The sequence below is a fragment of the Salvelinus alpinus genome, chromosome 4, assembly GCF_045679555.1.
Source record: "Salvelinus alpinus chromosome 4, SLU_Salpinus.1, whole genome shotgun sequence".
NCBI lineage: Eukaryota > Metazoa > Chordata > Actinopteri > Salmoniformes > Salmonidae > Salvelinus > Salvelinus alpinus.
The window spans coordinates 82,158,812-82,170,618 of NC_092089.1; the positions used below are offsets into that span (position 1 = coordinate 82,158,812).

An 11,807-nucleotide genomic window follows, 5' to 3' on the forward strand; every position below is an offset into this window, starting at 1 on the left:
CTACATGAGACCAAACATGGCATGATTGTGTACCTTTACATGTACACCAATAATTCGATATTAAAGTGATTATGGCAGAAGGCCGAGTATGGCATTAGTCATGTAAACCCTTTACTCTGTTTATTTTAATCGCCGTAAGGTCATAATCGAAGTAAGCATACGCCGATTAAAACACCTGGTTTTCTGAGCAATCTTTCGAATTATTAAGACATGTAAACAGCTTAAATCAGCGTTCCAGCGGTTTATTTGATCTGCGCATGTGCCAGCACCGGGTAGCGCAAGCCTCCCTATGCGCAAGTGAGGTGAGTTCAGAAAAACAAAATTTGCGTCTTATAAGTAGTTTTCACATACAATCAGTGGTGGAAAAAGTACCCAATAGTCATACTTGAGTAAAAGTAAAGATACCTTAATAGAAAATGACTCAAGAAAAAGTGAAAGTCACCCAGTAAAATACTACCTGAGTAAAAGTCTGAAAGTATTTGGTTTAAAATATACTTAAATATCAATAGTAAATGTAATTGCCCAAATATACTTAAGTATCAAAGTAAAAGTATAAATAATTTCAAATTCCTTGCAAACCAAACTGCACAATTATTTTATTTTATTTTTTTTACATTTTCGGATAGCCAGGGGCACTCCAAAACTCAGACATAATTTACAAACGAAGCATTCGTGTTTCGTGACTCAGCCAGATCAGAAGCAGTAGGGATGAACAGGGATTTTCTCTTCATAAGTGCGTGAATTGGACAATTTTCCTCTCCTGCTAAGTATTCAAAATGTAACGAGTACTTTTGAGTGTCAGGGAAAATGTATGGAGTAAAAAGTACATTATTTTAATTAGGAATGTAGTCCATAAAATGTTTCATAATTCACTAATCAACAGCGTTTCTCATAGGCCTACGTACCATGTGACAAAACAAAAGTGGGAAATTATACAAAATAAAGGTGTCATTGTTGTTTTCGTTAGATTTACTTTTCTCTCCAAAAAATATAATGTATAGGCCTACACTCTTAGAAAAAAGGTTCCAAAAGGGTTATTCGGCTGTCCTCATAGGGAACCCTTTCTGGTTCCAGGTAGAACCCTTCGTGGTTCCAAAAGGGGTTCTTCAAAGGGTTCTCCTATGGGGACAGCCACAGAACCCTTTAAGGTTCTAGATATCACCTTTATTTAACTAGGCAAGTCAGCTAAGAACGAATTCTTATTTACAATGATGGCCTACCAAAAGGCCTCCTGCAGGGATGGGGCCTGAGATTTAAAAAGTAAAATAAATACAATATAAATATAGGACAAAACACACATCACAACGAGAGAGACAACACAACACTACATAAAGAGAGACCTAAGACAACATAGCAAGGCAGCAACACATGGCAACACAGCATGGTAGCAACACAACATGACAACAACATGGTCACGTTACAAACATTATTGGGCACAGACAACAGCACAAAGGGCAAGAAGGTAGAGACAACAATATATCACACAAAGCAGCCACAACGGTCAGTAAGAGTGTCCATAATTGAGTCTTTGAACGAAGAGATTGAGATAAAACTGTCCGTTTGAGTGTTTGTTGCAGCTCGTTTCAGTCGCTAGCTGCAGCGAACTGAAAAGAGGAGCGACCCAGGGATGTTTGTGCTTTGGGGACCTTTAACAGAATGTGACTGGCAGAACGGGTGTTGCATGTGGAGGATGAGGGCTGCAGTAGATATCTCAGATAGGGGGGAGTGAGGCCTAAGAGGGTTTTATAAATAAGCATCAACCAGTGAGTCGTGCGACGGGTACACAGAGATGACCAGTTTACAGAGGAGTATAGAGTGCAGTGATGTGTCCTATAAGGAGCATTGGTGGAAAATCTGATGGCCGAATGGTAAAGAACATATAGCCGCTCGAGAGCACCCTTACCTGCCGATCTATAAATTATGTCTCCGTAATCTAGCATGTGTAGGATGGTCATCTGAATCAGGGTTAGTTTGGCAGCTGGGGTGAAAGAGGAGCGATTACGATAGTCTAGATTTAATTTTAGCCTGCAGTTTTGACATGTGCTGAGAGAACAGTGCATCAAGCCTCTATCAAGCCTACATTTAGCTATTAGATGTATAGAAGAATATCCATTAACCTCTAGATAGGATAACCAAACCAAATTAATCGAATAAAGTAATAAATCCAACCTATACAAACGGCAATAAAATAAGGTGACAATCAACGTTTTTGAAAGCCACCAGAGGGCGACACATCAATATAAATTTGGCGATTTAAGGGAAAGTTAGAGTTGAAGCTACGCTGCAAACAAAAGACAACTGAAATCTTAACCCGAGCATATACAACTTCCTCTTAGTAATATGAATAGGCTATATTATATATATTTCTAAAAGTGTTTTTCATACAGGGTACAAAGTTAAAGATACCAAATAATGGTCACTAGCATAGGCTATTGGAAATTAAAGACCAGGGATCATCAACTAGATTCAGCCGCGGGCTGAGCGGATGGTCAGGGGGCTGGAACATAATTACAAATTATTTGTAGACTGCAAATTGATGGCAAGAACCCCAAACAGATATAACATTAGACTAAAACATAATCATTTCAAACCTTGCTTACATTTTCATATGATCACATATACATTATATCTCCATTATGCGTGGGAATACTTTGGAACAGATTTCCAAAATTAAAATCACTTGGAGCTGATTTGATAAGGACAGATAAGGGAACGCATGACTGCTGAAGCCTATGTCCTCTCAGCATCACTTTGCGATAGGCTTCGTTCCGCGTAGGGACGGAAAAGCGACCGCTCCATCATGAATGCGCACGTCTGGTGGTCAAAGAGATGCGTGCGCGCCTACTGAGTTGGTAAAAAAAAGCAGCAGATTTCAAATGAGGCTGGACACCAGACGACCGTAGCCATCCAGAACACGTTGTCTTCACGGACCTGAACAACAACTTGGATTAAGAAAGTACACCTTGTTTTCTTGTTTCCAAAGGAACGCATTGAAGAGAAGAAAGGTTTGGGTGAAGTTCGGATACACTCTTGGCTAGTTATATTTCTGATGTGTTTTGCCTGTGCAATCATGACATTTTGAGAGGAGAGAAACAGTCATTCATTTGGACAACCGTGAGAGTTCAGTTAAAGCTTATTTTACACCTGTGACCTGATACGGGATCGATTTTGGATGAGGAGATTATATGCCAAATGGATGGAAATGCAAACATAAACTTAAATGCAAAAGTATTCGCATGGTTAAATTAAAATCAAACGAATAATGACAATTCTAACAAATTGAACCAGTTGAGGATTCACCCGTGGGAATGTTTCAAATCGCATTCATCATGCAAATGTGTTAAATGCAAAGACAACGCAAGAGATAAATAATAGTGCGTAGGCTACTGGGCTGCTAATAAAGTGTTGTCGTGATGGTGCGCCTGCTAAACTACCTCATGCTGGGGTACCTGACCTGGAATCTACGGATATCAGACGCACAAGGAGAGTACTGCCATGGGTGGCTGGACAGTAATGGAAATTACCACGAGGGCTTTCAGTGTCCGGAGGACTTTGACACCATGGACGCAACCGTGTGCTGCGGGTCTTGTTCCCTGCGGTACTGTTGCGCGGCCGTGGACGCACGGCTGGACCAGGGAAGCTGTACCAACGACAGAGAACAGGAGAACACGGAGTTTGCAGCGCGTAAGTTTAGACTTCCAAAGCATGCCGAGCCTGGCAGGAGTGGACAAGTTAATGCACAATTAACTTCAATGCAAAACACAAAACTTGGGAGTGTTGTTATTATATTACTTTCAAAGGTTTAATAAAGATTTTATATAGTGAAATATTTCAAAATAAAAAATGGCATCTAGACACGCTTTTAACGAGCCATGTCACTCAAGATTCATGTTTTTCACCATTCAGCCTCTTCAGGTCATTGCCAGGCATGTAGGCATAGCATAATATATTTCATTATAAAAGTTTTTGTTTTCAATCGGTTTAAATTAGTCTACATTAAGATTAAATATAACCTATAAATACATAATCGTTTGTCCTATTTGTAAAAATAATTTAGAAGCCAAAAATGACTTAGGCTATCTATTAAATAACACAATCAAAGAAAATACAAATGAATGCGATTATATTTCATTTATCAAGGCCTATATTTTGTTTTCATAAGTATATTGTACAAATAATCTCATTAAAATGGTCATTTTGAAACCTAACATATGCACTGAAAGTAACTTTTCATTGAGTTATAACAACGCAATTGCTCTATCAAGATGCAGAAATAACAGCCTATCTTGATTTACAAAGAAAAAGCACTAAGCAGCTCCAATTCCATGCATGTGGGGCACCTGTTTTTTGGCTTGGGCTTCATTTGACCTCAGGTTAGGTACATTGTGGGCATGCGATACACCTGGAGAGTGTCACCATGCATTCCTCGAGTTACATGATATGCAAGAAAAAACATTGTGTGATACTACCCCAGACCTATGTGAAAATAAGTGGATGGAGTTTGACCACAAGGCCCTATATAAACCATGCAACGTTGAAACAATCATGCAATTTAAATTATCATTTTGCACACCAATGGCAGAATAGCCTATCCAAAGATGGCATCAGATTGTGTATTTGATACCTTAGGCTATTTCACTATACTTCACAATATGTTGGCATGCCTGTGTAGCAGAGGTTATTAGCTTATAATTAATTACCAATTTAAAAACAAGAGCTTTCATTCACATAAAATATGCTTATTCAGGGAATTATTCATCATTATTTCAAAATGTATACCATTTATGGAATATATCTGAATCTAGATTTACATTTAACTAATTTCACCAAATCTCATAATTAATTGGTCTCTAGTGTTGCTAAGCCCTAGCTGGCGTGGTCAATACAATTTCCATTTTTTTATGAAAATAAATTATCTTCAAATGATTTCCTTCCCTTAGCTCCAATTGCCATTTTAAATTGTAATCTGAACATTTCATCTAAGTTTTGGAAAGATGTGTTCAGACAAAAACGCTTCTGTTAAATTATTTTAAGAACATTCGCAGTAACTGTTGCATAGTCAAATTCAGGCCTAAAACAATTAATATAAAGACAATTACTCAACACCCAAGAAATAGAAGGCTAAATGATAGACCTATTAATAACTACAAAACAGATGGTTTTGTCAGTGGATGTTGGTTACATGCAATTTAAAAAATATAGTATAAACATGCCTTTTAACACTTTGAATACATTGTATTGACAGCCTAACTGTAGTTGCTTATTGTTATAGCTTATTGTTATAGCTTATTGTTATAGTAGCAGATGTTTCTTTTTTTGCAGCACTGCATTGTATTGTATAATTCACCTCAGTGGCCTACTTACATTATATGGTGCAAACGTTTACTACCAGTATGACATTAAAATGGGCTATTGAAAATATGTTTTGCAACAATATATTTTTATCTTGTGAGTTAATGTAAAGAAATACTGTATATTAAGGGGATTTAGGAAAGGATGAGTAAAGAGTAACATTTCACCTTTGTCTTCTAAAAATCCTTTCTCCTGAATCCCTTTCCATAAAAAAGTTGTACACCTGGATTCTGTAGAAAACAGAAAGAGAACATACCGTTGAAGTCGGAAGTTTACATACACTTAGGTTGGAGTCATTAAAACTCTTTTTTCAACCACTCCACAAATTTCTTGTTAACCAACTATAGTTTTGGCAAGTCGGTTAGGACATCTAATTTGCTCATGACACAAGTAATTTTTCCAACAATTGTTTACAAGCCGAAGAACACCATCCCAACTGTAAAGCACGGGGGTGGCAGCATCATGTTGTGGGGGTGCTTTGCTACAGGAAGGACTGGTGCACTTCACAAAATAGATGGAATCTTGAAGAGTAGAATTATGTGGATATATTGAAGCAACATCAGTCAGGAAGTTAAAGCTTGGTCGCAAATGGGTCTTCCAAATGGACAATGACCCCAAGCATACTTCTAAAGTTGTGGCAAAATGGCTTAAGGACAACAAAGTCAAGGTATTGGAGTGGCCATCACAAAGCCCTGACCTCAATCCTGTAGAAGATTTGTGGGCAGAATTGAAAAAGCGTGTACGAGCAAGGAGGCCTACAAACCTGACTCAGTTACACCAGCTCTGTCAGGAAGAATGGGCCAAAATTCACCCAACTTATTGTGGGAAGCTTGTGGAAGGCTACCTGAAATGTTTGACCCAAGTTAAACAATTTAAAGGCAATGCTACCAAATACTAATTGAGTGTATGTAAACTTCTGACCCACTGGGAATGTGATGAAATAAATAAAAGCTGAAATAAATCCTTCTCTCTACTATTATTCTGACATTTCACATTCTGAAAATAAAGTGCTGATAATAACTGATCTCACGGAACCCAAACTGGTTGCGCGAGTGCGCTATCGTGCATACATTTATTTTGTCCCCCTACACCAAACACGATCACGACACGCAGGTTAAAATATCAAAACAAACTCTGTACCTATTACATTCATTTGGGGACAGGTTGAAAAGCATTAAACATGTATGGCAATTTTTAATTTTTTTATTTCACCTTTATTTAACCAGGTAGGCAAGTTGAGAACAAGTTCTCATTTACAATTGCGACCTGGCCAAGATAAATCAAAGCAGTTCGACACATACAACAACACAGAGTTACACATGGAGTAAAACAAACATACAGTCACTAATACAGTAGAAAAATAAGTCTATATACAATGTGAGCAAGTGAGGTGAGAAGGGAGTTGAAAAAAAAAATGGGGAAAAAAGGCCATGGTGGCGAAGTAAATAGAATATAGCAAGTAAACACTGGAATGGTTGATTTGCAGTGGAAGAATGTGCAAAGTAGAGATAGAAATAATGGGGTGCAAAGGAGCAAAATAAATAAATACAGTAGGGAAAGAGGTAGTTGTTTGGGATAAATTATAGATGGGCTATGTACAGGTGCAGTAATCTGTGAGCTGCTCTGACAGCTGGTGCTTAAAGCTAGTGAGGGAGATAAGTGTTTCCAGTTTCAGACATTTTTGTAGTTCGTTCCAGTCATTGGCAGCAGAGAACTGGAAGGAGAGGCGGTCAAAGGAAGAATTGGTTTTGGGGGTGACCAGAGAGATATACCTGCTGGAGCGCGTGTTACAGGTGGGTGCTGGTATGGTGACCAGCGAGCTGAGATAAGGGGGGACTTTACCTAGCAGGGTCTTGTAGATGACCTGGAGCCAGTGGGTTTGACGACGAGTATGAAGCGAGGGCCAGCCAACGAGAGCGTACAGGTCGCAGTGGTGGGTAGTATATGGGGCTTTGGTGACAAAACGGATGGCACTGTGATAGACTGCATCCAATTTATTGAGTAGAGTGTTGGAGGCTATTTTGTAAATGACATCGCCAAAGTCGAGGATTGGTAGGATGGTCAGTTTTACAAGAGTATGTTTGGCAGTATGAGTGAAGGATGCTTTGTTGCGGAATAGGAAGCCAATTCTAGATTTAACTTTGGATTGGAGATGTTTGATGTGAGTCTGGAAGGAGAGTTTACAGTCTAACCAGACACCTAGGTATTTGTAGTTGTCCACATATTCTAAGTCAGAGCCGTCCAGAGTAGTGATGTTGGCCAGGCGGGCAGGTGCAGGCAGCGATCGGTTGAAGAGCATGCATTTAGTTTTACTCGTATTTATGAAGGAGAGTTGTATGGCATTGAAGCTCACCTGGAGGGTTGTTAACACTGTGTCCAAAGAAGGGCCAGAAGTATACAGAATGGTGTCGTCTGCGTAGAGGTGGATCAGAGACTCACCAGCAGCAAGAGCGACATCATTGATGTATACAGAGAAGAGAGTCGGTCCAAAAATTTAACCCTGTGGCACCCCCATAGAGACTGCCAGAGGCCCGGACATCAGACCCTCCGATTTGACACACTGAACTCTATCAGAGAAGTAGTTGGTGAACCAGGCGAGGCAATCATTTGAGAAGCCAAGGCTATCGAGTCTGCCGATGAGGATGTGGTGATTGACAGAGTCGAAAGCCTTGGCCAGGTCAATGAATACGGCTGCACAGTATTGTTTCTTATCGATGGCTTGCACTTGCTAGCTAATTTGTTCTATTTAGCTAGCTTGCTGTTACCAGCTAATTTGTCCTGGGATATAAACATTGAGTTGTTATTTTACCTGAACTGCACAAGGTCCTCTATTCCGACAAATTAATCCACACACAAAATGGCCAACCGAATCGTTTCTAGTCATCTCTCCTTCCAGGCTTTTTCATCGTTGAACTTATATGGTGATTGGCATCTAAACTTTCATAGTATTACCACGACTACCGGCAAACATTTCGTCTTTCAATCACCCACGTGGGTATAACCAATGAGGAGATGACACGTGGGTACCTGCTTCCATAAACCAATGAGGAGATGGGAGAGGCAGGACTTGCAGCGTGATCTGCGTCACAAATAGAAAGGAGTTCTATTTTAGCCCTTGGCAACGCAGACGCTCGTTGGCACGCGCGAGCAGTGTGGGTGCAATAATTGAATAACATGGATTTCTAAATTTATTTTGCGACGCTCGCGCACGCGACGTGTCCGGTCTGGTCAGCATGTTGACAGGGAATTTTTACTAGGATTAAATGTCAGGAATTGTGAAAAACTGAGTTTGGTGTATGTAAACTTCCGACTTCAACTGAGGTCTGTACACGTTTACACTTGGTATCACACATATTTTCACTGACTCCACATAGGGTTATTAACTATGAACTCCACTTCTTATTGGCCCTGTTTCCATGAGCTTAGCACATGTCTATAAGTGATTGATGGGGTAAGCAATGTTACCACCCTATTACCTTCACCAATCAAACCAGTATTCAGATCTGTGATTACCGAAAGGTTAAATTATGAATTTAAGTATTCAAACAGGTATTCAAGTTAAAGTTTAAGTACAAGTATGCAAGTATTCCAACACCTGTTCCTCCTTGCAGAGCCCATCTACGTGCCCTTCCTGATGGTGGGCTCCATCTTCGTGGCCTTCGTGGTGGTGGGCTCCCTGGTTGCTGTCTACTGCTGCACCTGCCTGCGGCCCAAGCAGCCTACACAGCAGCCTATCCGTTTCCCCCTGCGCAGCTGCCAGACCGAGACCATCCCCATGATCCTGACCACTGCGCCACCCAGCCTGCGCACCCCCTCGCGCCAGTCCAGCACGGCCACCACCAGCTCCAGCTCGGCTGGCGGGGGCAGCTCGGTGCGCGGAGGTCAGGGGCAGCAGCAGCACGGGTGCTTGGTGTCAGCATCTGCATCCTTCTCCCCCTCCACGCCCCAGCCGCTGCTGCCACCACCCCCGCCGCCCCCCTACACCTCCCCCACGGCCTGCATGCCAGGTGGCTGCCAGCAACCCCACGCCCACGCCCAGCTGCACCAGCCCATGCACCAACACCCAGCCCAGGGCACGGGCTTCTTGCTGCCCCAGCAATACTTCTTCCCCCTGCAGCCGGAGCCCTTCTCCGGGGCCAAGGGCTTTGCAGACTTTGGACAGAGCTGACGGGGCTCCACGGGCAATGAGGAGGGGGATTACAGGAGCACTGTGTGATGTGAGCAGGGTTGTGTTCACTAGGCACCAAACGGAAGAAAATGGACCGAAACAGGAAGGGACTACCTGAACCTGTCCAGTATGAGTTAGTTTAACGCTGTGAGACGTTTTAAATCAGTGAACGTTACTGAACATGAGCCTGGTGTGTTGTGTTGACAGACAGTCAGCGGCTAAGGGGAGGACTGCGCTGACGTGCAGTACAGTTGGCCTGTTGAATGGAGACTGGGTGACAGGACAGTTAGGCGGTGCTCAAGATGAACCACAAGAAATCTCCCTAGTCGAGCAGAATACATGGGTCTTGTCTAAGTCAGTGGTTCCCAAACTGTGCGGGTCGGGGGGGGGGGGGGGGGGGGGAAGACTCAGTCCGGCTTTCAACTTACTCTTGAAAGTTGTAATCGAATTCAAAATTGGGTAGTGCATCATCAGTTCCTCTTGTCATGTCAGTCATTGCATATCTTAGAGAGCTATTTATAACTTGTCAGAAATGTCCACATGAACTAGTCAATGTCAGCTAACGTTTTCTTTTTGCCCATAGATGTTGTAATTTTTTTGTCACTCAAATATCACATGAATACACATTAGACATGGGAAAATGTGTAGAATTGCAGGAAATTAGCTTTAAAACTGCAACAATACAAAATCTACCAACAAGAGGGGTGTGAAGAGTTTGTCATGAACAGTGCTTGTGCCCATAGAAATAGACGCGGTGCACTCATGCGCGGGTGGTGACAGATGTTCTCCAATGCTGGAAGGGGAACCTGAGTGAAAAAGTTTTGGAAACCCTACAGGAATGGAATCTGCTCAGACCAGACAGGACCTGTTTATTGGTCTTTATCGTTTTCAATGTCATGCACTTTTTATATACATTTGTATTGTAATCAAGAGTATCTGTCTTCTTTTATACACACTTTGGTTAAACGGTGATTTTCAATTGTCACAATAACTTTTGTGGCATCAACATTTTTCAGAAGTGTTCTGCAATTGTTTTGGCAAGCTGTTGGACATTTAATGCAATGGAATTCAAATTATAATTTTGACAATCACAAGCCCCTCTAAAAAGAGGGAAAGGACTGACACCAAGTTGTGCAGTAGGGTGGACAAAGCCAAAGGATGTACTGTGTACAGTGTTCACTGGTTTGATGCTCTAGACCAGATGTGTCCCAACTTCTTATGTAGGGCTATGACACACAAATCAATAAACTATCATATTAGCCAACACCAAATAAGAGTCCAGTATTTTATCTTGTCATGCAACGCTACAAATAGAAGTAAATTAGAAAATGTGAAAAACACTCCAAAGAAAAATGTTACCTACATTTTATAATCTAACAGTGGATGGTTGATAATTGCTTCATTGCTCATTTATGAATACATTCGGTAGTAATACTTACTGTATAGTACAATCTTTTGAAAATGGCTTTTCAACGGTTTCCTTTAGGCTGTTAAAGCCACAATCCTGAGTTTGTATTTTAAACATTCAGCCCAACTGCAGCCTCCCCATTTGTTTATGAAACTAAGGCAAAAATGTGGCTTGCAAATACCGGATTTTCCCCTTCAGCTGCAGACATATAGGCAACTAAAACGGTTGGAGATCAGTTATTCGCTACCTGTCGCTCACTCTTACGCCATACTTCACATGAGGAATGTGGCAATGAGATCAGTCATTGTCAATGCTCAATGAGCATGTCATAGCCACAGTGTTAAAAACAACTGGTCCCAGAAATAGGGAGAAGTTTTGGGTTGCACGAGCAGGTATGGCAAGAGTCCACAAAGACTGCTCTGTTCCCTAGTCATTAAAGCGTGAAATCGACTTGGAAATCACTGTCCTATTATGGCAGATAAGATGGAATAGTTCATAAAGCGGATAGTGTTTGGGGCTAGATTCTGAACCTGCCAAACAAAGGAAAAATGACAGCAACACCCAAGTTGTTGCTGTCATTTCTCATTTTTTTGGAAGTCTCAGGATCAACTATGTTTAGCCAGACAAGCACCCCAGTCCAATAGAAACCTGTACACAGGCAGACCTGCATCCTACTGTTTGGAGCTATTCTTGCTCAGATGTCACCACAATAGTTTTCCTATATTATTAAGGGTCTTGTTAAAGCATTTGACAGGGCACCTAGTCATTAAAAACACTAGAACTGACCTTCTTTCAGATACTGTATTTTAGAGGTATCATACTGCTCTGAATCATCTCATAACTCAAAGAAAATACTTCACAGATTTCCACTTTTTAAAA

At 41.2% G+C, this 11,807-nt stretch overlaps 1 protein-coding gene across 1 annotated transcript; it reads left to right on the plus strand.

The window, feature by feature from the left end:
• The first annotated feature begins 1,887 nt into the window (after positions 1-1,887).
• Positions 1,888-9,911, plus strand: shisa3 (shisa family member 3). Its single transcript, XM_071399250.1, has 2 exons — positions 1,888-3,684; positions 8,964-9,911. Exons 1-2 carry the CDS (start codon positions 3,414-3,416, stop codon positions 9,518-9,520), a joined length of 828 nt encoding a protein of 275 aa, XP_071255351.1. The 5' UTR covers positions 1,888-3,413; the 3' UTR covers positions 9,521-9,911.
• Positions 9,912-11,807: the final 1,896 nt, after the last annotated feature.

Excerpts from the sequence above, each read along its gene's own strand:
- shisa3 (XM_071399250.1), top strand. The coding sequence starts at position 3,414 with ATGGTGCGCCTGCTAAACTACCTCATGCTGGGGTACCTGACCTGGAAT. Across the intron at positions 3,685-8,963 it reads GAACACGGAGTTTGCAGCGC|AGCCCATCTACGTGCCCTTC; the intron begins GTAAGTTTAGAC and ends TCCTCCTTGCAG.